This window comes from Phasianus colchicus, chromosome 37 (assembly GCF_987193195.1).
Source record: "Phasianus colchicus chromosome 37, bPhaCol1.hap1.1, whole genome shotgun sequence".
Classification (NCBI taxonomy): Eukaryota; Metazoa; Chordata; class Aves; order Galliformes; family Phasianidae; genus Phasianus; species Phasianus colchicus.
The window spans coordinates 2,058,589-2,083,021 of NC_143472.1; the positions used below are offsets into that span (position 1 = coordinate 2,058,589).

The 24,433-nt window shown below is 62.5% G+C and overlaps 1 protein-coding gene across 1 annotated transcript; it reads left to right on the forward strand.

The window, feature by feature from the left end:
• Positions 1-532: 532 nt before the first annotated feature.
• Positions 533-24,402, forward strand: FERMT3 (FERM domain containing kindlin 3). The gene is made up of 14 exons (XM_090129683.1): positions 533-860; positions 4,115-4,348; positions 13,618-13,758; positions 13,973-14,150; positions 14,466-14,568; positions 14,664-14,771; positions 15,379-15,522; positions 17,227-17,276; positions 17,371-17,495; positions 17,939-18,045; positions 19,310-19,540; positions 21,152-21,276; positions 22,719-22,860; positions 23,730-24,402. The coding sequence occupies exons 1-14, from the start codon at positions 638-640 to the stop codon at positions 23,901-23,903; spliced, it is 2,085 nt and encodes a 694-aa protein (XP_089985809.1). The 5' UTR covers positions 533-637; the 3' UTR covers positions 23,904-24,402.
• Positions 24,403-24,433: the final 31 nt, after the last annotated feature.

A 24,433-nucleotide genomic window follows, 5' to 3' on the forward strand; every position in this document is an offset into this window, starting at 1 on the left:
GCCAGGCCACGGCTTCTGTGGGGAAATGGGGGGCACGGGGGGGGGTCCCCAGACACCAGGGTGTGTGTGTGTGGGGGGGGGGGGGGTAAGGGGGGGCAAAAGGGGAGTGCCTGGATGGGGGAGGGGGATGGATGGGCAAGGGGGTGAATGGGGCCCTTTTTGGAGGGGGTGTTGGGGCTCTGAGCGGGCTGGGAGGAGCTTGGGGGGGGGGGGGTTGATGATTTGGGGGGCACCCAACCTGGTGGGGTTCCCTCTGTACTGGGTTGGGTCGAGGGGGGCACACGCATCCCCCCCCCCAATGCTGCCATTGTTGTGTGGGGGGCCCAAATTGAGGCCCCGGGTTCCACTTCCTGCTCCACCCCATGGACACGTGAGCCCCGGAAGGGCCCCCTTAAAATCTGGGGGCAGTCAGGACCTCAAATAAAATGGGGGGGGGGGGTTATAGGGGGCAATATTTGAAGTGGGGTGGGAGAGGGTAGCGGGGAGGTGTGGAGCACCCCATGGATGTTGGGGGACCCTATGGGGCGGCCCTATGGCAGAGGGGGGGGGAGGGATGTGGGGGGGGGGGTGACGTAAGGGCGCTGTCCCCTCCCCTCCTCCACTTCCTCTGCTGGGGGGACCTGGGGCCATTGGGGCCATGGCGGGGCTGAAGACGGCGACTGGGGAGAGCATCGATGGCTCCTTTGAGCTGCAGGTGGAGGTGGAAGGGGCTGCAGGGGGTTGTGAAAACCCCCCCAACCCTCCCACCTCCAAGGGGGGACCCTCTTCTGAACCCCCCCCGGGCACCGTCACCCTGAGTCTGCGTGTCACCGGGGACCTGCACGTCGGTGGCCTCATGCTGCGAGTGGTGGAGAGTGTGGGTGAGCTGTGGGGTCTTTTGGGGGGGGGGCGCAAGAGGGTGGGACCCCCCCTTGCATCCTTCTGCCCCGTAGCGGCGTGTGAAATACCCCCATCGTGAGGCGAGGGGGGGGGGGCACAACTCCTCAGCCCCATAGCAGAGGGTTACTTCCCCCCCCCCCCCACCCCGAGCATCACGCGGTGCTGAGTGGCTGCAGTGGGGGGAGGTGGGGGCAGGATGTGGCCGGAAGGGGGGGCAGCTCTTATCGGGGGTCCCAAACCACCCCCCCCCCAGTGTCTTCCCCCTGGCTGGGGGTGATAAAGGGACTGTGGGTATAAATAGCCCCGAGGCGGTTGGGGGGGGGGGTGGGGGGTCCCTGTGGGTCTCCCCCCATGTCCCCTTTGTGCTCTGGGGGTGCAGCCAGACCCCTGTAGCCCCCCTCCATCATCTGCTCCCCATTTAGGGGTGCAGCTGAGGCCCCATAACCCCTCCCATAATACTCCTCCCAGCACCTTAATGACCCCATAACCTCCTGATAGCCCTATAGCACCCCTATGGTTCCCCACACCCCCTATAGTACCCCATTGCCCCCCCCTCATAGCACCCTATAGCATCTATTAGCACCCCAATAACCCCCACAGCACCCCATAACCAGTCTATAGCACCACGCTGAACCCCCCCCAAGCACTCCAATCACCCCTGTAGCACCCCATAACCTCCCAATAGCCCTATATAGCCCCCTTAGCACCCCTTAGCATCACTAGTGACCCCCACAGTACCCCATAACTTCCCTGCAGCACCCTCTAATCCCCCAGTGACTCCCATAGCACCCCACTAACCCCCCCATAGCACCTGCTAACCCTCATAGCACCCACTAACTCCCATAGCACCCCCCTAACCCCATAGCATCCCACTAACCCACTTACAGCACCCCCTAACCCCTTAAAACACCCCACTAACCACCATAGCACCCCCTAATCCCCCCATAGCACCCACTAATCCCTCATAGCACCCCCTAACCTCCCCATAGCACCCCCTCTAACCCCCTCATAGCACCCCAGAAACCCCCCCCATAGCACCCACCAACCCCCCCATAGCACTCCCTAATCCCCCCATAGCACCCACTAACCCCTATAGCACCCCCCTAACCCCCCCATAGCACCCACCAACCCCCCCATAGGACCTGCTAATCCCCCCATAGCACCCCCTAATCCCCCCATAGCACCCCCTAATCCCCCTATAGCACCCCCCTAAGCCCCCATAGCACCCACTAGCCCGCATAGCACCCACCAACCCCCCCATAGGACCTGCTAACCCCCATAACACCCCACTAGCCCCCCCCATAGCACCCCTCTCCTCCCACTGATGCCCTATAAGCCTTCAGTGACCCTTTATATCCCCCCATAGAGCTTCCTAGCCCCCCCCATAGCACCCCACTAACCCCATAGCACCCCCTAACCCCTTACAGCAGCCCACTAACCCCCCCATGGGCACCCCCCTAACCCCTATAGCACCCACTAATCCCCATAACACCCCACTAGCCCCCCATAGCACCCCCCTAACCTCCCCATAGCACCCCCCTAACCTCCCCATAGCACCCCCCTAACCCCTTACAGCACCCACTAACCCCTCCATAGCACCCCCTAACCCCTTACAGCACCCCCTAACCCCCCAATATCACCCAGTAACCCCCATAGCACCCCCCTAACCCCCCCATAGCACCCCATAAGCACCCACAGGACCCCACTAGCCCCCCCATAGCACCCCTCTCCTCCCACTGATGCCCTCTAACCCTTCAGTGACCCTTTATATCCCCCCATAGAGCTTCCTAGCCCCCCCCCATAGCACCCCACTAACCCCATAGCACCCCCCTAACCTCCCCATAGCACCTCCTAACCCCCCCATAGCACTGCCCTAACCCCTTACAGCAGCCCACTAACCCCCCAATAGCACCCCACTAACCCCCCCATAGCACCCCACTAACCCCCCCATAGAACCCCACTAACCCCCCCATAGCACCCCCCAACCCCTTACAGCAGCCCACTAACCCCCCAATAACACCTAGTAACCCCCATAGCACCCCAGTAGCCCCCCATAGAACCCCACTAACCCCCCCATAGCACCCCCCTAACCCCTTACAGCACCCCCTAACCCCCCAATAGCACCCCCTAACCCCCATAACACCCCCCTAGCCCCCCCATAGCACCCCTTTCCTCCCACTGATGCCCTTTAAGCCTTCAGTGACCCTTTATATCCCCCCATAGAGCTTCCTAGCCCCCCCCATAGCACCCCACTAACCCCTCCATAGCACCCCCTAACCCCCCAATATCACCCAGTAACCCCCATAGCACCCCCCTAACCCCCCCATAGCACCTCCTAACCCCCCCATAGCACCCCCTAACCCCTTACAGCAGCCCACTAACCCCCCAATAGCACCCAGTAACCCCCTTAGCACCCCACTAACCCCCCCATAGAACCCCACTAACCCCCCCATAGCACCCCCTAACCCTTTACAGCACCCCCTAACCCCCCAGTAGCACCCACTAACCCCCATAACACCCCCCTAGCCCCCCCATAGCACCCCTTTCCTCACACTGATGCCCTATAAGCCTTCAGTGACCCTTTATATCCCCCCATAGAGCTTCCTAGCCCCCCCCCATAGCACCCCACTAACCCCATAGCACCCCCTAACCCCCCCATAGCACCTCCTAACCCCCCCATAGCACTGCCCTAACCCCTTACAGCAGCCCACTAACCCCCCAATAGCACCCAGTAACCCCCATAGCACCCCCCTAACCTCCCCATAGCACCCCCTAACCCCTTACAGCACCCCCTAACCCCTCCATAGCACCCCCTAACCCCCCAATATCACCCAGTAACCCCCATAGCAGCCCCCTAACCCCCCCATAGCACCCCCTAAGCCCCCACAGGACCTCACTAGCCCCCCCATAGCACCCCTCTCCTCCCACTGATTCCCTCTAACCCTTCAGTGACCCTTTATATCCCCCCATAGAGCTTCCTAGCCCCCCCCCCATAGCACCCCACTAACCCCATAGCACCCCACTAACCCCATAGCACCCCCCTAACCCCCCCATAGCACCCCCTAAGCCCCCATAGGACCCCCCTAGCCCCCCCATAGCACCCCTCTCCTCCCACTGATGTCCTCTAAGCCTTTATATCCCCCCATAGAGCTTCTTAGCGCCCCCCCCTCCCCCCCCATAGCACCCTCCAACCTCCCTAACCCCATTCTCCCCCTCCCTCCCCCCCCCCACCCAGGGGTGAAGCGGGACTGGTCGGACCACGCGTTATGGTGGGAGCAGCGTTGCCAATGGCTGCTCCGCCCCGGGAAAACGTTGGATGCTCTCGGGGTTGGGGCGGACGCTCGGCTCCGCTTCACCCCCCAGCACCGACCCCTCCGATTACGGCTTCCAAACCGGCGCCGCCTCCGTCTGCGCCTCTCCTTCGCCCAGCCCGTGTGCAGCGTGGTGGCTGAAGCCTGCCGCCTGCTGGGTAAGGGGGGGAGGGTCCTGGAGGAGGGGGCTGGGAAGTGATACAGGGGGCTGGGGAGGGGTTTGAAGGGGAGATCTGGGGGTCTGAAAGGGTTAAAGGGGTGATAGTGGGGTCTGGGGGGGTCAAAGGGAGGCTGAGAGGTAGTAAGGGGGTGATTTGGGGGTCTGGGGGGATTTAGGGGGAGATCTGGGGGTCTGAAAGGGTTGAGGGGGTGATACTGGGGTCTGGGGGGGGTCAAAGGGAGGCTGAGAGGTAATAAGGGGGTGATTTGGGGGGTGATTTGGGGGGTGATCTGAGGGTCTGAAAGGGTTAAAGGGGTGATACTGGCGTCTGGGGGGGTCAAAGAGTGGCTGAGAGGTAGTAAGGGGGTGATTTGGGGATCTGGGGGGGATTTAGGGGGGATCTGGGGGTCTGAAAGGGTTAAAGGGGTGATAGTGGGATCTGGGGGGTCAAAGGGAGGCTGAGAGGTAGTAAGGGGTTGATTTGGGGGTCTGGGGGGAGATCTGGGGGTCTGAAAGGGTTAAAGGGGTGATACTGGGGTCTGGTGGGGTCAAAGGGAGGCTGAGAGGTAGTAAGGGGTTGATTTGGGGGTCTGGGGGGAGATCTGGGGGTCTGAAAGGGTTGAGGGGGTGATAGTGGGGTCTGGGGGGTCAAAGGGAGGCTGAGAGGTAGTAAGGGGGTGATTTGGGGGTCTGGGGGGAGATCTGGGGGTCTGAAAGGGTTGAGGGGGTGATACTGGCGTCTGGGGGGGTCAAAGAGTGGCTGAGAGGTAGTAAGGGGGTGATTTGGGAGCCTGGGGGGAGATCTGGGGGTCTGAAAGGGTTAAAGGGGTGATAGTGGGGTCTGGGGGGGTCAAAGGGAGGCTGAGAGGTAGTTAGGGGGTGATTTGGGGGTCTGGGGGGGATTTAGGGGGAGATCTAGGGGTCTGAAGGGGTTAAAGGGGTGATACTGGGGTCTGGGGGGGTCAAAGGGAGGCTGAGAGGTAGTTAGGGGGTGATTTGGGGGTCTGGGGGGAGATCTGGGGGTCTGAAAGGGTTAAAGGGGTGATACTGGGGTCTGGGGGGGTCAAAGGGAGGCTGAGAGGTAGTAAGGGGGTGATTTGGGGGTCTGGGGGGGATTTAGGGGGGATCTGGGGGTCTGAAAGGGTTAAAGGGGTGATACTAGGGTCTGGGGGGGTCAAAGAGTGGCTGAGAGGTAGTAAGGGGTTGATTTGGGGGTCTGGGGGGGATTTAGGGGGAGATCTGGGGGTCTGAAAGGGTTAAAGGGGTGATACTGGGGTCTGGGGGGGTCAAAGAGTGGCTGAGAGGTAATAAGGGGGTGATTTGGGGGTCTGGGGGGAGATCTGGGGATCTGAAAGGGTTAAAGGGGTGATAGTGGGGTCTGGGGGGGTCAAAGGGAGGCTGAGAGGTAGTAAGGGGGTGATTTGGGGGTCTGGGGGGAGATCTGGGGGTCTGAAAGGGTTGAGGGGGTGATACTGGGGTCTGGGGGGGTCAAAGGGAGGCTGAGAGGTAGTAAGGGGGTGATTTGGGGGTCTGGGGGGGATTTAGGGGGAGATCTGGGGGTCTGAAAGGGTTAAAGGGGTGATAGTGGGGTCTGGGGGGGTCAAAGGGAGGCTGAGAGGTAATAAGGGGGTGATTTGGGGGGTGATCTGAGGGTCTGAAAGGGTTAAAGGGGTGATACTGGGGTCTGGGGGGGTCAAAGGGAGGCTGAGAGGTAGTTAGGGGGTGATTTGGAGGTCTGGGGGGAGATCTGGGGGTCTGAAAGGGTTGAGGGGATGATACTGGGGTCTGGGGGGGTCAAAGGGAGGCTGAGGGGTAGTTAGGGGGTGATTTGGGGGTCTGGGGGGAGATCTGGGGGTCTGAAAGGGTTGAGGGGGTGATAGTGGGGTCCGGGGGGTCAAAGGGAGGCTGAGAGGTAGTAAGGGGGTGATTTGGGGGTCTGGGGGGAGATCTGGGGGTCTGAAAGGGTTGAGGGGGTGATACTGGCGTCTGGGGGGGTCAAAGAGTGGCTGAGAGGTAGTAAGGGGGTGATTTGGGAGCCTGGGGGGAGATCTGGGGGTCTGAAAGGGTTAAAGGGGTGATAGTGGGGTCTGGGGGGGTCAAAGGGAGGCTGAGAGGTAGTTAGGGGGTGATTTGGGGGTCTGGGGGGGATTTAGGGGGAGATCTAGGGGTCTGAAGGGGTTAAAGGGGTGATACTGGGGTCTGGGGGGGTCAAAGGGAGGCTGAGAGGTAGTTAGGGGGTGATTTGGGGGTCTGGGGGGAGATCTGGGGGTCTGAAAGGGTTAAAGGGGTGGTACTGGGGTCTGGGGGGGTCAAAGAGTGGCTGAGAGGTAGTAAGGGGGTGATTTGGGGGTCTGGGGGGGATTTAGGGGGGATCTGGGGGTCTGAAAGGGTTAAAGGGGTGATACTAGGGTCTGGGGGGGTCAAAGAGTGGCTGAGAGGTAGTAAGGGGTTGATTTGGGGGTCTGGGGGGGATTTAGGGGGAGATCTGGGGGTCTGAAAGGGTTAAAGGGGTGATACTGGGGTCTGGGGGGGTCAAAGAGTGGCTGAGAGGTAATAAGGGGGTGATTTGGGGGTCTGGGGGGAGATCTGGGGATCTGAAAGGGTTAAAGGGGTGATAGTGGGGTCTGGGGGGTTCAAAGGGAGGATGAGAGGTAGTAAGGGGGTGATTTGGGGGTCTGGGGGGGATTTAGGGGGAGATCTGGGGGTCTGAAAGGGTTGAGGGGGTGATACTGGGGTCTGGGGGGGTCAAAGGGAGGCTGAGAGGTAATAAGGGGGTGATTTGGGGGGTGATCTGAGGGTCTGAAAGGGTTAAAGGGGTGATACTGGGGTCTGGGGGGGTCAAAGGGAGGCTGAGAGGTAGTTAGGGGGTGATTTGGGGGTCTGGGGGGAGATCTGGGGGTCTGAAAGGGTTAAAGGGGTGATACTGGGGTCTGGGAGGGTCAAAGGGAGGCTGAGAGGTAGTAAGGGGGTGATTTGGGGGTCTGGGGGGGATTTAGGGGGGATCTGGGGGTCTGAAAGGGTTAAAGGGGTGATACTAGGGTCTGGGGGGGTCAAAGAGTGGCTGAGAGGTAGTAAGGGGTTGATTTGGGGGTCTGGGGGGGATTTAGGGGGAGATCTGGGGGTCTGAAAGGGTTAAAGGGGTGATACTGGGGTCTGGGGGGGTCAAAGAGTGGCTGAGAGGTAATAAGGGGGTGATTTGGGGGTCTGGGGGGAGATCTGGGGATCTGAAAGGGTTAAAGGGGTGATAGTGGGGTCTGGGGGGGTCAAAGGGAGGCTGAGAGGTAGTAAGGGGGTGATTTGGGGGTCTGGGGGGAGATCTGGGGGTCTGAAAGGGTTGAGGGGGTGATACTGGGGTCTGGGGGGGTCAAAGGGAGGCTGAGAGGTAGTAAGGGGGTGATTTGGGGGTCTGGGGGGGATTTAGGGGGAGATCTGGGGGTCTGAAAGGGTTAAAGGGGTGATAGTGGGGTCTGGGGGGGTCAAAGGGAGGCTGAGAGGTAATAAGGGGGTGATTTGGGGGGTGATCTGAGGGTCTGAAAGGGTTAAAGGGGTGATACTGGGGTCTGGGGGGGTCAAAGGGAGGCTGAGAGGTAGTTAGGGGGTGATTTGGAGGTCTGGGGGGAGATCTGGGGGTCTGAAAGGGTTGAGGGGATGATACTGGGGTCTGGGGGGGTCAAAGGGAGGCTGAGGGGTAGTTAGGGGGTGATTTGGGGGTCTGGGGGGAGATCTGGGGGTCTGAAAGGGTTGAGGGGGTGATAGTGGGGTCCGGGGGGTCAAAGGGAGGCTGAGAGGTAGTAAGGGGGTGATTTGGGGGTCTGGGGGGAGATCTGGGGGTCTGAAAGGGTTGAGGGGGTGATACTGGCGTCTGGGGGGGTCAAAGAGTGGCTGAGAGGTAGTAAGGGGGTGATTTGGGAGCCTGGGGGGAGATCTGGGGGTCTGAAAGGGTTAAAGGGGTGATAGTGGGGTCTGGGGGGGTCAAAGGGAGGCTGAGAGGTAGTTAGGGGGTGATTTGGGGGTCTGGGGGGGATTTAGGGGGAGATCTAGGGGTCTGAAGGGGTTAAAGGGGTGATACTGGGGTCTGGGGGGGTCAAAGGGAGGCTGAGAGGTAGTTAGGGGGTGATTTGGGGGTCTGGGGGGAGATCTGGGGGTCTGAAAGGGTTAAAGGGGTGGTACTGGGGTCTGGGGGGGTCAAAGAGTGGCTGAGAGGTAGTAAGGGGGTGATTTGGGGGTCTGGGGGGGATTTAGGGGGGATCTGGGGGTCTGAAAGGGTTAAAGGGGTGATACTAGGGTCTGGGGGGGTCAAAGAGTGGCTGAGAGGTAGTAAGGGGTTGATTTGGGGGTCTGGGGGGGATTTAGGGGGAGATCTGGGGGTCTGAAAGGGTTAAAGGGGTGATACTGGGGTCTGGGGGGGTCAAAGAGTGGCTGAGAGGTAATAAGGGGGTGATTTGGGGGTCTGGGGGGAGATCTGGGGATCTGAAAGGGTTAAAGGGGTGATAGTGGGGTCTGGGGGGTTCAAAGGGAGGCTGAGAGGTAGTAAGGGGGTGATTTGGGGGTCTGGGGGGGATTTAGGGGGAGATCTGGGGGTCTGAAAGGGTTGAGGGGGTGATACTGGGGTCTGGGGGGGTCAAAGGGAGGCTGAGAGGTAATAAGGGGGTGATTTGGGGGGTGATCTGAGGGTCTGAAAGGGTTAAAGGGGTGATACTGGGGTCTGGGGGGGTCAAAGGGAGGCTGAGAGGTAGTTAGGGGGTGATTTGGAGGTCTGGGGGGAGATCTGGGGGTCTGAAAGGGTTGAGGGGATGATACTGGGGTCTGGGGGGGTCAAAGGGAGGCTGAGGGGTAGTTAGGGGGTGATTTGGGGGTCTGGGGGGAGATCTGGGGGTCTGAAAGGGTTGAGGGGGTGATACTGGGGTCTGGGGGGGGTCAAAGGAAGCCTGAGAGGTAGTAAGGGGGTGATTTGGGGGTCTGGGGGGGATTTAGGGGGAGATCTGGGGGTCTGAAAGGGTTAAGGGGGTGATAATGAGGGACGACATTGGCGTCTGGGGGTTGCTAAGGGAGTTAAGTGGGTGATACTGGGGTCTGGGGGGGGCTAGGGGGTGATTTGGGGTTCTGGGGGGGGATCAAAGGGAGGCTGAGTGGCAGTAAGGGGATGATTTGGGGGCCTGGGGGGAGACCTGGGGGTCTGAAAGGGTTGAGGGGGTGATACTGGGGTCTGGGGGGGTCAAAGAGTGGCTGAGAGGTAGTAAGGGGGTGATTTGGGGGTCTGGGGGGGATTTAGGGGGAGATCTGGGGGTCTGAAAGGGTTGAGGGGGTGATACTGGGGTCTGGGGGGTCAAAGGGAGGCTGAGAGGTAGTTAGGGGGTGATTTGGGGGTCTGGGGGGGATTTAGGGGGAGATCTAGGGGTCTGAAGGGGTTAAAGGGGTGATACTGGGGTCTGGGGGGGTCAAAGGGAGGCTGAGAGGTAGTTAGGGGGTGATTTGGGGGTCTGGGGGGAGATCTGGGGGTCTGAAAGGGTTAAAGGGGTGGTACTGGGGTCTGGGGGGGTCAAAGAGTGGCTGAGAGGTAGTAAGGGGGTGATTTGGGGGTCTGGGGGGGATTTAGGGGGGATCTGGGGGTCTGAAAGGGTTAAAGGGGTGATACTAGGGTCTGGGGGGGTCAAAGAGTGGCTGAGAGGTAGTAAGGGGTTGATTTGGGGGTCTGGGGGGGATTTAGGGGGAGATCTGGGGGTCTGAAAGGGTTAAAGGGGTGATACTGGGGTCTGGGGGGGTCAAAGAGTGGCTGAGAGGTAATAAGGGGGTGATTTGGGGGTCTGGGGGGAGATCTGGGGATCTGAAAGGGTTAAAGGGGTGATAGTGGGGTCTGGGGGGTTCAAAGGGAGGATGAGAGGTAGTAAGGGGGTGATTTGGGGGTCTGGGGGGGATTTAGGGGGAGATCTGGGGGTCTGAAAGGGTTGAGGGGGTGATACTGGGGTCTGGGGGGGTCAAAGGGAGGCTGAGAGGTAATAAGGGGGTGATTTGGGGGGTGATCTGAGGGTCTGAAAGGGTTAAAGGGGTGATACTGGGGTCTGGGGGGGTCAAAGGGAGGCTGAGAGGTAGTTAGGGGGTGATTTGGGGGTCTGGGGGGAGATCTGGGGGTCTGAAAGGGTTAAAGGGGTGATACTGGGGTCTGGGAGGGTCAAAGGGAGGCTGAGAGGTAGTAAGGGGGTGATTTGGGGGTCTGGGGGGGATTTAGGGGGGATCTGGGGGTCTGAAAGGGTTAAAGGGGTGATACTAGGGTCTGGGGGGGTCAAAGAGTGGCTGAGAGGTAGTAAGGGGTTGATTTGGGGGTCTGGGGGGGATTTAGGGGGAGATCTGGGGGTCTGAAAGGGTTAAAGGGGTGATACTGGGGTCTGGGGGGGTCAAAGAGTGGCTGAGAGGTAATAAGGGGGTGATTTGGGGGTCTGGGGGGAGATCTGGGGATCTGAAAGGGTTAAAGGGGTGATAGTGGGGTCTGGGGGGGTCAAAGGGAGGCTGAGAGGTAGTAAGGGGGTGATTTGGGGGTCTGGGGGGAGATCTGGGGGTCTGAAAGGGTTGAGGGGGTGATACTGGGGTCTGGGGGGGTCAAAGGGAGGCTGAGAGGTAGTAAGGGGGTGATTTGGGGGTCTGGGGGGGATTTAGGGGGAGATCTGGGGGTCTGAAAGGGTTAAAGGGGTGATAGTGGGGTCTGGGGGGGTCAAAGGGAGGCTGAGAGGTAATAAGGGGGTGATTTGGGGGGTGATCTGAGGGTCTGAAAGGGTTAAAGGGGTGATACTGGGGTCTGGGGGGGTCAAAGGGAGGCTGAGAGGTAGTTAGGGGGTGATTTGGAGGTCTGGGGGGAGATCTGGGGGTCTGAAAGGGTTGAGGGGATGATACTGGGGTCTGGGGGGGTCAAAGGGAGGCTGAGGGGTAGTTAGGGGGTGATTTGGGGGTCTGGGGGGAGATCTGGGGGTCTGAAAGGGTTGAGGGGGTGATAGTGGGGTCCGGGGGGTCAAAGGGAGGCTGAGAGGTAGTAAGGGGGTGATTTGGGGGTCTGGGGGGAGATCTGGGGGTCTGAAAGGGTTGAGGGGGTGATACTGGCGTCTGGGGGGGTCAAAGAGTGGCTGAGAGGTAGTAAGGGGGTGATTTGGGAGCCTGGGGGGAGATCTGGGGGTCTGAAAGGGTTAAAGGGGTGATAGTGGGGTCTGGGGGGGTCAAAGGGAGGCTGAGAGGTAGTTAGGGGGTGATTTGGGGGTCTGGGGGGGATTTAGGGGGAGATCTAGGGGTCTGAAGGGGTTAAAGGGGTGATACTGGGGTCTGGGGGGGTCAAAGGGAGGCTGAGAGGTAGTTAGGGGGTGATTTGGGGGTCTGGGGGGAGATCTGGGGGTCTGAAAGGGTTAAAGGGGTGGTACTGGGGTCTGGGGGGGTCAAAGAGTGGCTGAGAGGTAGTAAGGGGGTGATTTGGGGGTCTGGGGGGGATTTAGGGGGGATCTGGGGGTCTGAAAGGGTTAAAGGGGTGATACTAGGGTCTGGGGGGGTCAAAGAGTGGCTGAGAGGTAGTAAGGGGTTGATTTGGGGGTCTGGGGGGGATTTAGGGGGAGATCTGGGGGTCTGAAAGGGTTAAAGGGGTGATACTGGGGTCTGGGGGGGTCAAAGAGTGGCTGAGAGGTAATAAGGGGGTGATTTGGGGGTCTGGGGGGAGATCTGGGGATCTGAAAGGGTTAAAGGGGTGATAGTGGGGTCTGGGGGGTTCAAAGGGAGGCTGAGAGGTAGTAAGGGGGTGATTTGGGGGTCTGGGGGGGATTTAGGGGGAGATCTGGGGGTCTGAAAGGGTTGAGGGGGTGATACTGGGGTCTGGGGGGGTCAAAGGGAGGCTGAGAGGTAATAAGGGGGTGATTTGGGGGGTGATCTGAGGGTCTGAAAGGGTTAAAGGGGTGATACTGGGGTCTGGGGGGGTCAAAGGGAGGCTGAGAGGTAGTTAGGGGGTGATTTGGAGGTCTGGGGGGAGATCTGGGGGTCTGAAAGGGTTGAGGGGATGATACTGGGGTCTGGGGGGGTCAAAGGGAGGCTGAGGGGTAGTTAGGGGGTGATTTGGGGGTCTGGGGGGAGATCTGGGGGTCTGAAAGGGTTGAGGGGGTGATACTGGGGTCTGGGGGGGGTCAAAGGAAGCCTGAGAGGTAGTAAGGGGGTGATTTGGGGGTCTGGGGGGGATTTAGGGGGAGATCTGGGGGTCTGAAAGGGTTAAGGGGGTGATAATGAGGGACGACATTGGCGTCTGGGGGTTGCTAAGGGAGTTAAGTGGGTGATACTGGGGTCTGGGGGGGGCTAGGGGGTGATTTGGGGTTCTGGGGGGGGATCAAAGGGAGGCTGAGTGGCAGTAAGGGGATGATTTGGGGGCCTGGGGGGAGACCTGGGGGTCTGAAAGGGTTGAGGGGGTGATACTGGGGTCTGGGGGGGTCAAAGAGTGGCTGAGAGGTAGTAAGGGGGTGATTTGGGGGTCTGGGGGGGATTTAGGGGGAGATCTGGGGGTCTGAAAGGGTTGAGGGGGTGATACTGGGGTCTGGGGGGTCAAAGGGAGGCTGAGAGGTAGTAAGGGGTTGATTTGGGGGTCTGGGGGGGATTTAGGGGGAGATCTGGGGGTCTGAAAGGGTTAAAGGGGTGATACTGGGGTCTGGGGTGGTCAAAGGAAGCCTGAGAGGTATTAAATGGGTGATTTTCGGGTCTGGGGGGGATTTAGGGGTAGATCTGGGGGTCTGAAAAGATTAAGGGGGTGATAATGAGGGACGACATTGGGGTCTGGGGGTTGCAAAGGGAGTTAAGTGGGTGATACTGGGGTCTGGGGGGGGGGCTAGGGGGTGATTTGGGGTTCTGGGGGGGTCAAAGGGAGGCTGAGAGGCAGTAAGGGGGTGATTTTGGGGTCTGGGGGGGTTGAGGGTCTGATGATGGAGTCTGGAGTTTGCTAAGGGGGTGGTACAGGGGTCTGTGGAGGATCTAAGTTTTAGGGACGCTAAGGGGGTGGTTTGTGGGTCTGGGGGGGGGGGAGGGGGTTAGGGGTGTGATTTGGGGATCGGGAGGGGGATGGAGGGTGTGATATTGGGGTCTGGGGAGGCTAAAAGGGAGTCAAAGGATCAAAGGAGGGGTGCTAAGGGGGTAATTTGGGGGTCTGGGGGATCTAAGGGTTTGATACTGAGACCTGGGGGCCTTTGAGGGGCGATCTGGGGGGGGGGGGGGGGGGCAATGGGGGGTCTGTGGGGAACTGACCATGGCTGTGGGGCGCAGGCATCCGGTACCCCGAGGAGCTGTCGCTGCTGCGGCCCCCCGAGGAAGAGGAGGAGGAGGAAGGGGGGGGCAAGAAGGGCAGTGGCAGACCCCCCCCAGGGGGAGTTGACTTCGACCTCAGCTCTGTCGTGCTGCCCCCTGGTGAGTGGGACCCCCCCTCCTCCAAAATAACAGAGACCCCCCCCTAATACAAAGGAAACCCCACTCAAAAATAATGGACCCCCCCCAAAAAAAATAACATGTGCCCCCTTGGTAATGGGGACCCCTTCTCAAATAATGGACCCCCCCCCTCCCCCAAGTAACAGGACCCTCCCCCAAGAATGTGTGCTCCTCAATAATGCCCCCCCCCCTTTAGGCCAGGAAGGGCCATGGAGGGATCCTCCCCCCCACCTTTTCCCCCCACCGGGGGCCCCCCCGGGTACCCCCAGCTGTTACTGGATGCTGGTGGCCCCCCGGGGAGGGCTGGGACCCTGTGCCCCCCCCCGACCCCCCCGAGGGAACCCACTGCTGCATCGCACCCGCCTCAACTCACGGTATGAAGTTGGGGGGGGAATGGGTTGTTTGAGGGGGAAGTGGAATGTGGGGGGAGAAACTGGGGGGGGGGGGGGAGTTATGGGGGGGGGGGGAAATGGGGTGGGGGGGCATTATGTCCTGGAAGCAAACTTGTGGGGGGGGGGAGGAGTTGAGGGGGCAGAATGGGGTGCGAGGGGCACAGATTTTGGTGGAGCAGCTTTGGGGTATTGGGTTCAGAGGTGCAGGGGGTTATATGGGGGGGATCCAAAGGGGGGGGGGGGGGCAGGTTTTTTTTTGGGGGGGGGGTCCCAATCTACCCTCCCCCCCATCCACAGCTGGTTGGTGTCGTCGCGCTCGCTGATGCAGCAGGGGGTGGGCGACGACGAAGAGCTCCTCCTGCGCTTTAAGTATTACTGCTTCATGGAAATCGACCCCCAGGTGCCCTAAATACCCCCTAGATGACCCCAAAAATATTCTCCAAATACCGCCCCCCCCCCCTCAGCTGACCCACCCCCCCCCCCTAAATCCCCCAGGTGGATGCAGTGCGTGCGGCGCTGCTGTACGAACAGGCGCGGTGGTCGCTGCTGCTGGAGGAGGTGGACTGCACTGAGGAGGAGATGATGCTCTTTGCTGCCCTGCAGGTCTGACAAAACCCCCCCCCCCAACACCCCCCCCCCCTCCAATACCCCCCCACCCCCCCAAAAAAATAAAAACAAGCTCAAAACGGCTCGAATTCCACCCCAAAATTGCCCACAAAGCTCCACCGGAATGGCACCGAATGCCCCCCAAATGAGCCCAAAGTAACACAGAGCCCCCCCCCCCCAAATCCTTCGAGATCCCAAATCCCCCCACACCACCTGCAAGCCCCCACATTACCCCCCCGACCACCCCCCAACCTCCAAAGTCCTTTATGTCTCACATTAATCCCCCCTCCTCCCCATCCAGATCCCTTCCAGACCCTAAATCTCCCCCCCCAGAACCACCCCCCCCCCAATTCCCAGGACATCAAATCCCCAGATCAGAACCCTTGGAGCTCCCTAAATCCCCCCCCCAAGTCTCCATATTTCCCCACCCCAAACCCTTCCAGACCCCAAATCCCCCCCCAAGACCCCAAATCCCCCCTCCCCCATCATTAGAACTCCCTAAATCCATCCCCACACCTTGCCCCCCCCACCCCCCTAATCCCCCCTTTGGTGATGGGGGGGGTCACACCCCTTGATCTCACTGCCCCCCCCCCCCCCCTTTCAGTACCACATCGATGAGCTGGGGGGCTCTGAGGGGCCTGGGGAGCCTCGGGGGGGGGAAACCCCCGTGGATGACCTGGAGGCTGCACTCAGTAACCTGGAGGTGACGCTGGGGGGGGGATCGACTGGGGACAACCCTGCACCACTGGTGAGCACGAGGGGGCACTGGGTATACTGGGAGGGCACTGGGGTATGCTGGGGTGTCCTGGGGGGGCACTGGGTATACTGGGGGGGTACTGGGTATGCTGGAGTGTCCTGGGGGGGGAACTGGGTATACTGGGGGGGTACTGGGTATGCTGGAGTGTCCTGGGGGGACGCTGGGGTATACTGGGAGGGCACTGGGGCATGCTGGAGTGTCCTGGGAGGGGGGCACTGGGTTATACTGGAGTGTCCTGGGGGGGGAACTGGGTATACTGGGGGGGTACTGGGTATGTTGGAGTGTCCTGGGAGGGCACTGGTGTATACTGGGAGGGCACTGGGAGGGCACTGGGGCATGCTGGAGTGTCCTGGGGGGGGAAACTGGGTATACTGGGAGGGCACTGGGGCATGCTGGAGTGTACTGGGAGGGGGCACTGGGGTATACTGGGAGGGCACTGGGGCATGCTGGAGTGTCCTGGGGGGGAACTGGGTATACTGGGGGGGATACTGGATATGCTGGAGAGTCCTGGGGGGGCACTGGGTATACTGGGAGGGCACTGGGGCATGCTGGAGTGTCCTGGGGGGGCACTGGGTATACTGGGGGGGTACTGGGTATGCTGGAGTGTCCTGGGGGGACGCTGGGGTATACTGGGAGGGCACTGGGGCATGCTGGAGTGTACTGGGAGGGCACTGGGTATACTGGAGTGTCCTGGGGGGGGAACTGGGTATACTGGGGGGGGTACTGGGTATGCTGGAGTGTCCTGGGAGGGCACTGGTGTATACTGGGAGGGCACTGGGAGGGCACTGGGGCATGCTGGAGTGTCCTGGGGGGGGAACTGGGTATACTGGGGGGGTACTGGGTATGCTGGAGTGTCCTGGGGGGGCACTGGGTATACTGGGAGGGCACTGGGGCATGCTGGAGTGTCCTGGGGGGGCACTGGGTATACTGGGGGGGTACTGGGGCATGCTGGAGTGTCCTGGGGGGGCACTGGTGTATACTGGGAGGGCACTGGGGCATGCTGGAGTGTACTGGGAGGGCACTGGGTATGCTGGAGTGTCCTGGGAGGGCACTGGTGTATACTGGGAGGGCACTGGGAGGGCACTGGGGCATGCTGGAGTGTCCTGGGGGGGAACTGGGTATACTGGGAGGGCACTGGGGCATGCTGGAGTGTCCTGGGGGGGTACTGGGGCATGCTGGAGTGTCCTGGGGGGGCACTGGTGTATACTGGGAGGGCACTGGGAGGGCACTGGGGCATGCTGGAGTGTCCTGGGGGGGGAACTGGGTATACTGGGAGGGCACTGGGGCATGCTGGAGTGTCCTGGGGGGGCACTGGGTATACTGGGGGGGTACTGGGTATGCTGGAGAGTCCTGGGGGGGCACTGGGGTATACTGGGAGGGCACTGGGGCATGCTGGAGTGTCCTGGGAGGGGGGCACTGGGTTATACTGGAGTGTCCTGGGGGGTCACTGGGTATACTGGGGGGGGTCCTGGGGGGGTACTGGGTATACTGGGGGGCACTGGGAGGGCACTGGGGCATGCTGGAGTGTCCTGGGGGGGGTACTGGGGTATATTTAAAGGCACTGGGGGGTAGTAGGTTGTACTGGGAGTACACTGGGCTGTACTGGTGTGGCTGTAGTGTGTTTTGTGGGGGGGGGGGGCACTGGGTGACACTGGAATCAATTGCCCCCCCTCTCCCACCCCCCCCCCCCACCAGGAGGACCTTCCTGCCATCCCTGAGCTGGCAGAGGAGCTGGAGATCTACAGGTACCATTACAGGGGGGGGGGGGGTATAGGGGTGGAGGTACCCCTTGGTGCCCCTTCCCCACTGCTGACCCCCCCCCCCCGTGTCCCCCCCCAGGCCCCGCCGCCTGGCACTGCGTGGATTTCGCCCCCACTGGGCCGTGCTGAGCGGCACCTCGCTGGCCTGGTACAAAGCGGGGGGGCGCGGGCGGGGGGAGCCCCTGCAACAGCTCAGCCTCAGAGGTGAGAACACAGACCCCCCCCCCACCTCCCTCCCACCCCAAAATCCCCCTAAGCAAAAAGCAGAACCCCAAAAATGTCCCCCAAACACCGCCCCCCCCCCAAGACCCCCAGTTCATCACTCTGACACCCCCTACGTCCCTCCCCCATAACCCCCCCATAAACCATCCCAGATCCTTCAGTCCCCCTCTCCGACCTCCCCAGACCCCCAGCTTCCTCCCCATGACCCCCTCGTGCCCCCCCCCCCCCAGACCCCCAAATTCCTCCCCATGACCTCCTAACGGCCCCCCCAGAGCCCAAAATCTCCGTGACCCCCTATCCCCCCAATGATGCCCCCAATCCCTCTCCCCACCCCTAATTTTTGGGATGCTGCCATACTGGGGATCCTCAGCGGGGTGTTCCCAGCCCTCCCCCCCCCCCCAAAACCCTGTGCCCCCCCCCTCCAGGCTGTGAGGTGACCCCCGATGTGGACATGGGGGCCCAGAAATTCTGCATCCGCCTTCTGGTGGCCGGCCCTGATGGGATGAGTGAAGTGCAGCTGCGCTGCCGTGATGTGAGTTGGGGGGGGGGGGTCGTTTAGGGGGGGGGTGGCATCATGGGGACCCCCCCCCAGTACACCCCAAGGGTCCGAGAGACCCCTCCTGGGGGAAATATGGGTCCTTGCGGTCTCATATGGATTTTGGAGGGGGGGGTGCTTTAATTATTGGGGTCACCCCGTGGTTGGGTTATGGGAGTGGGGGGGTCCTTATGGGTGAGGGGGGGGCTTAGAGCTACTGGGATGTTTGATGGGGGTCCTGAGGGCTTTTTGAGGGGGTGGGGGTCCAAGGGGATTTGGGGGAGGGTCCTGAGGGTGTATGTGTGGGGGTCCCTTATGGGTTTTGGGGGAGGGGGTAGGTCCTAAAACTAATGGGGTCCTCTCAGTGTGTCCCTGGGGATTTGGGGGGGGGGGGTCCTGGGTGAATCTGGGGGAGGAGGGTCCTTGGGGGTCTCTCTGAGTTAGTTGTGTTAATTGGGGGGGGGGGGGGGGGGAGGGTTGATCTGTTGGGATCCCCCATTGGGTCCTAATAGCTTTGGGGGGGGAGGGGGGGTCCTGGAGGGCTTGTGGGGGGGGCTGGGGGGTGAAGGGGGGAGCGGGGGGTCCTGGAGGGCTTGTGGGGGGGGTTGGTGGGGAGAGGGGGGGGAGGGGGGGTCCTGGAGGACTTGCAGGGGGGGTTGGTGGGGAGGGGGGGGGGGAGCGGGGGGGGGAGGGGGGGTCCTGGAGGACTTGCAGGGGGGGGGGTTGGTGGGGGGGGAAGGGGGGGGTCCTGGAGGACTTGCAGGGGGGGGGAGGGGGGGGGTCCTGGAGGACTTGCAGGGGGGGTTGGTGGGGGGGCGGAGGGGGGGGGTCCTGGAGGACTTGCAGGGGGGGTTGGTGGGGAGGGGGGGGGAGGGGGGGTCCTGGAGGGCTTGTAGGGGGGGTTGGTGGGGAGGGGGGGTCCTGGACGACTTGCAGGGGGGGTTGGTGGGGGGGGGAAGGGGGGGGGGTCCTGGAGGACTTGCAGGGGGGGGAAGGGGGGGGTCCTGGAGGACTTGTAAGGGGGGTTGGTGGGGAGGGGGGGGTCCTGGAGGACTTGTAAGGGGGGCGGGTGGGGAGGGGGGGGGTCCTGGAGGACTTGCAGGGGGGGTTGGTGGAGTCCCAAAACTGCAGACCCCCAGAATACCCCCTTCTCCCACGTGGCTGTGGGTGAATGAGAGGAGTTTGGGGGGGCTCTGGGGATGCTGGTGGGGGGGGGGGGACGTCCCTAATCTTTCTGCCCCCCCCTTACCCCCCCCCCCAGGCCCCCCAGTACGCACGTTGGCTCGCTGGGTGCCGCCTGGCCGCCCGCGGCCGCTCTTTGGCCACCGCTGCATCCGGGGCGGAGGCACGGGGGGTCCTGGGGGTTCTGGGACTGCACCCGGGGGGGGGCACCAACAACGACACCCCCACTGCGACCACCAGCGCCGTGCCCCCCCCCGACCCCCGGCTGCTGCTCGCCCCACGTTTCCAGCGCAAGTTTAAGGCCAAGCAGGTATAGACACCCCCCCCAAATATACCCCCCCCCCCATCCCCATATACCCCCCCATCCCTATAATGCACCCCCCCCCCTCCCCATATACCCCCCCATCCCTATATGCAGCCCCCCCCCAATAGATCCCCTTCATCCCCATATAACCCCCATCCCTACATGGGGACATTGAGGATGGGGGGGGGCAATGGGGACTTTGGGGGCAGTGTGGGGTGTGGGGGGGGGCAATGGGGACTTTGGGGACATTGGGGATGGGGGGGGCAATGGGGACTTTGGGGGCAGTGGGGGTGTGGGGGGGGGCAATGGGGACTTTGGGGACATTGGGGATGGTGGGGGCAATGGGGACTTTGGGGGCAGTGGGGGTGTGGGGGGGGGCAATGGGGACTTTGGGGACATTGGGGATGGGGGGGGCAATGGGGACTTTGGGGGCAGTGGGGGTGGGGGGGGGGTAGTGGGGATTTTGGGGACATTGGGGATGGGGGTCATGGGGGCAATGGGGATAATGGAGACATTTGGGGACATTGGGGATGTTGGGGACATTGAGGGTGGGGGGGCAGTGGGGACATGGGGGGACATTTGGGGACATTGGGGGTGTGGGGGGCAAGGGGGGACATTGGGGGATGTGGGGACATTTGGGGGTGTGAGGGGCAATGGGGGGCAATGGGGACATTTGGATGCACCCCCCCCCATAATGGATCCCCCCATCCCCATTTAACCCCCATCCCTATAGGCATCCCCCCCCCACAATGGACCCCCCCATCCCCATATATCCCCCCCAATCCCTATAATGCACCCCCCCACACACAATGGACCCCCCCAAACCTATACACCCCCCCCCCTCCCCAAAATGGATCCCCCTGTCTCCCCATACATCCTTCCTCCCTGGATTGATCCCCCCCCATCCCAACATGCAGCCCTTTATGCCCCCCCCCCCCCAGCTAAAGGGGTCTTAACCCCACCCTGTGCCCCTCCACATTCTATAGGGGGGGCTCCTAACCCCCCCCATGACCCATCACTGCCCCCAGAGCCCCCCCACTCGCCAAAAAGTCCCCCCCCATACCCTGAGGATCCTATACCCCCCCCACAACCCTTCTCTCTGTGCCCTGTGACTCTCACGACCCCCCCCCCCTCCCCAGACCCTGATACCCCTGCCCCATATCCCCGCATCTCCACCCACTCCTGGGGGTCCCATAGCCCCCCTGACCCCCCCTTTTATTCCCCCCCCCCAGACCCTGATACTCCTGCCCCATATCCCTGCATCCCCCCCCACTCCATAACCCCCCCTGACTCCCCCCTTTTATTCTGCCCCCCCCCTCAGACCCTGATACCCCTGCCCCATATCCCTGCATCCCCCCCCACTCCATAGCCCCCCCTGACTCCCCCCTTTTATTCCCCCCCCCCCCCCCAGACTCTGATACCCCTGCCCCATATCTCTGCATCCCCACCCACTCCTGGGGGTCCCATAGCCCCCCCTGACCCCCCCACCCTTTTATTCCCCCCCCCCAGACCCTGATACCCCTGCCCCATACCCCTGCATCCCCACCCACTCCTGGGGGTCCCATAGCCCCCCCCTGACCTGACCCCCCCCATTTTTATTCCCCCCCCCCCCCCCAGCTGGTGCCCCGCATCCTGGATGCCCACCAGCGGGTGGCTGCCCTGGGGGGGTCGGAGGCACGGCTGAAGTTCCTGCAGGCCTGGAGGGCGCTGCCCGGTTTTGGGCTGGCCTGCTTCGTTGTGCGGTGAGGGGAGGGGGGGGGGCACCTCGGGATGCGGGGGGGGGAGAGGGGGATGGGGGGGGGGGGTGATGGGGGTGGTCCTGGATGGGTTTGGGGGAGGGGGTTGACCTGGGGAGTGCGGGAAGGGGGAGGGGAAGGGTGGGGGTGAGGTTGGGGGGCAGGGAGGGGGGGAGGTGGGGGGGGCTTTGGGATGGAGGGGGGGGAGCAGGGAATGGGGGGGAGGTGGGGGGGCTTTTTGGGGGAGGTTGGGGGGCAGGGAATGGGGGGGAGGTGGGGGGGCTTTTTGGGGGAGGTTGGGGGGCAGGGAATGGGGGGGAGGTGGGGGGGATTTTGGGGGGAGGTTGGGGGGCAGGGAATGGGGGGGAGGTGGGGGGGGCTTTGGGATTGAGGTTGGGGGCAGGGAATGGGGGGGGAGGTGGGGGGGATTTTGGGGGGATGTTGGGGGGCAGGGAATGGGGGGGCAGGTGGGGGCTTTGGGATTGAGGTAGGGGGGCAGGGGATGGGGGGAGGCTTTTTGGGGGAGGTAGGGGGGCAGGGGATGGGGGAGAGGTGGGGGGGAATTTTTGGGGGAGGTTGGGGGCAGGGGATGGGGGGGGAGGTGGGGGGGCTTTTTGGGGGAGGTAGGGGGGAGGTGGGGGGGGCTTTTTGGGGGAGGTTGGGGGCAGGGGATGGGGGGGGAGGTGGGGGGGGCTTTTTGGGGGAGGTTGGGGGCAGGGGATGGGGGGGGAGGTGGGGGGGGCTTTTTGGGGGAGGTTGGGGGCAGGGGATGGGGGGGGAGGTGGGGGGGGCTTTTTGGGGGAGGTTGGGGGCAGGGGATGGGGGGGGAGGTGGGGGGGGCTTTTTGGGGGAGGTTGGGGGCAGGGGATGGGGGGGGAGGTGGGGGGGGCTTTTTGGGGGAGGTTGGGGGCAGGGGATGGGGGGGGAGGTGGGGGGGGCTTTTTGGGGGAGGTTGGGGGCAGGGAATGGGGGGGGAGGTGGGGGGGGCTTTTTGGGGGAGGTTGGGGGCAGGGAATGGGGGGGAGGTGGGGGGGGCTTTTTGGGGGAGGTTGGGGGCAGGGAATGGGGGGGGAGGTGGATGGGGGGCTTTTTGGGGGTTGTATGGGGGCAGGGATTTTTTTTTTGGGGGGGGAGTCTGGTGTTTTGGTAAAGGAGGGGTGGTCCTTTTTGGGGAGGGGGGGATCTGAGGGTTGTTTTTTCTTTGGGGAGGGGGTGGGGGGGTGTCTCAGGTGCCTGGTTTGGATGGATGGGGAGGGACAGGGACACCAGGGATGTGGGATGGTGGTGGAGGAGGGGGGGGGGGGGGGTCCTACATCTGGGTGGGGTCCCCACCGTTTCAGGTCCACCCATCCGTTTTAATGCTCCCCAGATGTATTGGGGGGGGGTCCCCAGATGTATGGGGTGCGCTTCCCGTGACACCCCCCCCTCCCCCCCCCCCCTCCAAATAGTTTTCAGGGCAGCCGTCGGGATGAGGTTTTGGCCATCGGCCCCACGCGGCTGCTGCGCATGGAGCCGGGCAGCGGGGCCGTCAGCCGCAGCTGGAGGTACAGCGCCCTGCGGCAATGGAACGTCAACTGGGACAGCCGGCAGGTGGGCGGGGGGGGGGGGGGGGCGATGGGGGGGGGAGGGGAGGGCGTTGGGGGGGTGGGCGGAAGGGGAGGGGGTGGCAAAGGGGTGGGGAGTGGGAGGCAGGGGGGGTGGCAAAGGGATGGGGAGGGGGGGAGAAGGGCAGGGGGTGGCAAAGGGATGGGGTGGATGGAAGGGGGGAGGGGGTGGCAAAGTGATTGGGGGGGGATGGAAGGGGGGAGGGGGTGGCAAAGTGATTGGGGGGGGATGGAAGGGGGGAGGGGGTGGCAAAGTGATTGGGGGGGGATGGAAGGGGAGGGGGTGGCAAAGGGATGGAAGGGATGGAAGGGGAGGGGGTGGCAAAGGGGTGGGGAGTGGGGGGCAAAGGGATGGGGTGGCAAAGGGGTGGGGAATGGGAGGCAGGGGGGGTGGCAAAGGGATGGGGAGTGGGGGGGAGAGGGGGGAAGAAGGGCAGGGGGTGGCAAAGGGATGGGAGGGGGGGGATGGAAGGGGAGGGGGTGGCAAAGGGGTGGAGGGGGGATGGAAGGGGGGAGGGGGTGGCAAAGGGATGGGGAGGGGGGGGGGAGAGGGGGGGACAAGGGCAGGGGGTGGCAAAGGGATGGGGGGGATGGAAGGGGAGGGGGTGGCAAAGGGGTGGGGAATGGGGGGCAAAGGGATGGGGAGGGGGGGAGAAGGGCAGGGGGTGGCAAAGGGATGGGAGTGGGAGGCGGAAGGGTGATAAGCAGTTGGGGGAGGGGGGGGGTGTAAAAATAGGGTTAGGGGGCTGATGGGGCAGTTTGGGGGGGGGGGGGGGGCGTGAAGGATCAGGGGACGCTGGGTGTTACTGGGAGGCACTGGGGGGGGGAGGGTCATCCATTTCCCCCCCCCCCCAGGTGGCTCTGGAGTTTGAGGAGCACCTGAACGTGGCCTTCAGCGTGGTGTCAGCCTCGTGCCAGACGGTGCACGAGTACCTGGGGGGGTACGTCTGCATGGGGGGGCGCGCGCCGGGGCGACCCCTGGACATGGAGCTGTTCCACAAGCTGACGGGGGGGCACGAGGAACCCTGAGGGGGGGGGAGCCTCGTGCAAAGGGCTCCTCGTGCGAGAGATCCTTGTGCGAGAGATCCTCGTGCAAAGGGCTCCTCATGCGAGATATCCTCGTGCGAGATATCCTTGTGTGAAGGGCTCCTCGTGCGAGATTCTCGTGCAAAGGGCTCCTTGTGCAAGAGATCCTCGTGCAAAGGGCTCCTCGTGCGAGAGATCCTCGTGCGAGAGATCCTTGTGTGAAGGGCTCCTCGTGCGAGAGATTCTCGTGCAAAGGGCTCCTTGTGCAAGAGGTCCTCGTGCAAAGGGCTCCTCATGCGAGAGATCCTCGTGCGAGAGATCCTTGTGTGAAGGGCTCCTCGTGCGAGAGATTCTCGTGCAAAGGGCTCCACGTGCAAGAGATCCTCGTGGGAGGGGTCTACTTTTGCTCACGGTGCAAAGGGCTCTTTGTGCAAGGAGTCCTCGTGCAGAACGTCCTTGTGCAAAGGATCCTTGTGTGACAAAAAAGCCTTTGTGAAAAGGGCTCACCGTGCACCGCCACCCCCTTGCACCAC

Bases quoted from the DNA above. Each gene is read 5' to 3' on its own strand.
- FERMT3 (XM_090129683.1), top strand. From the start codon at position 638: ATGGCGGGGCTGAAGACGGCGACTGGGGAGAGCATCGATGGCTCCTTT. The intron at 19,541-21,151 runs GTATAGACACCC...CCCCCCCCCCAG, and splicing joins GCAAGTTTAAGGCCAAGCAG to CTGGTGCCCCGCATCCTGGA. The intron at 21,277-22,718 runs GTGAGGGGAGGG...CCCTCCAAATAG, and splicing joins CTGGCCTGCTTCGTTGTGCG to TTTTCAGGGCAGCCGTCGGG.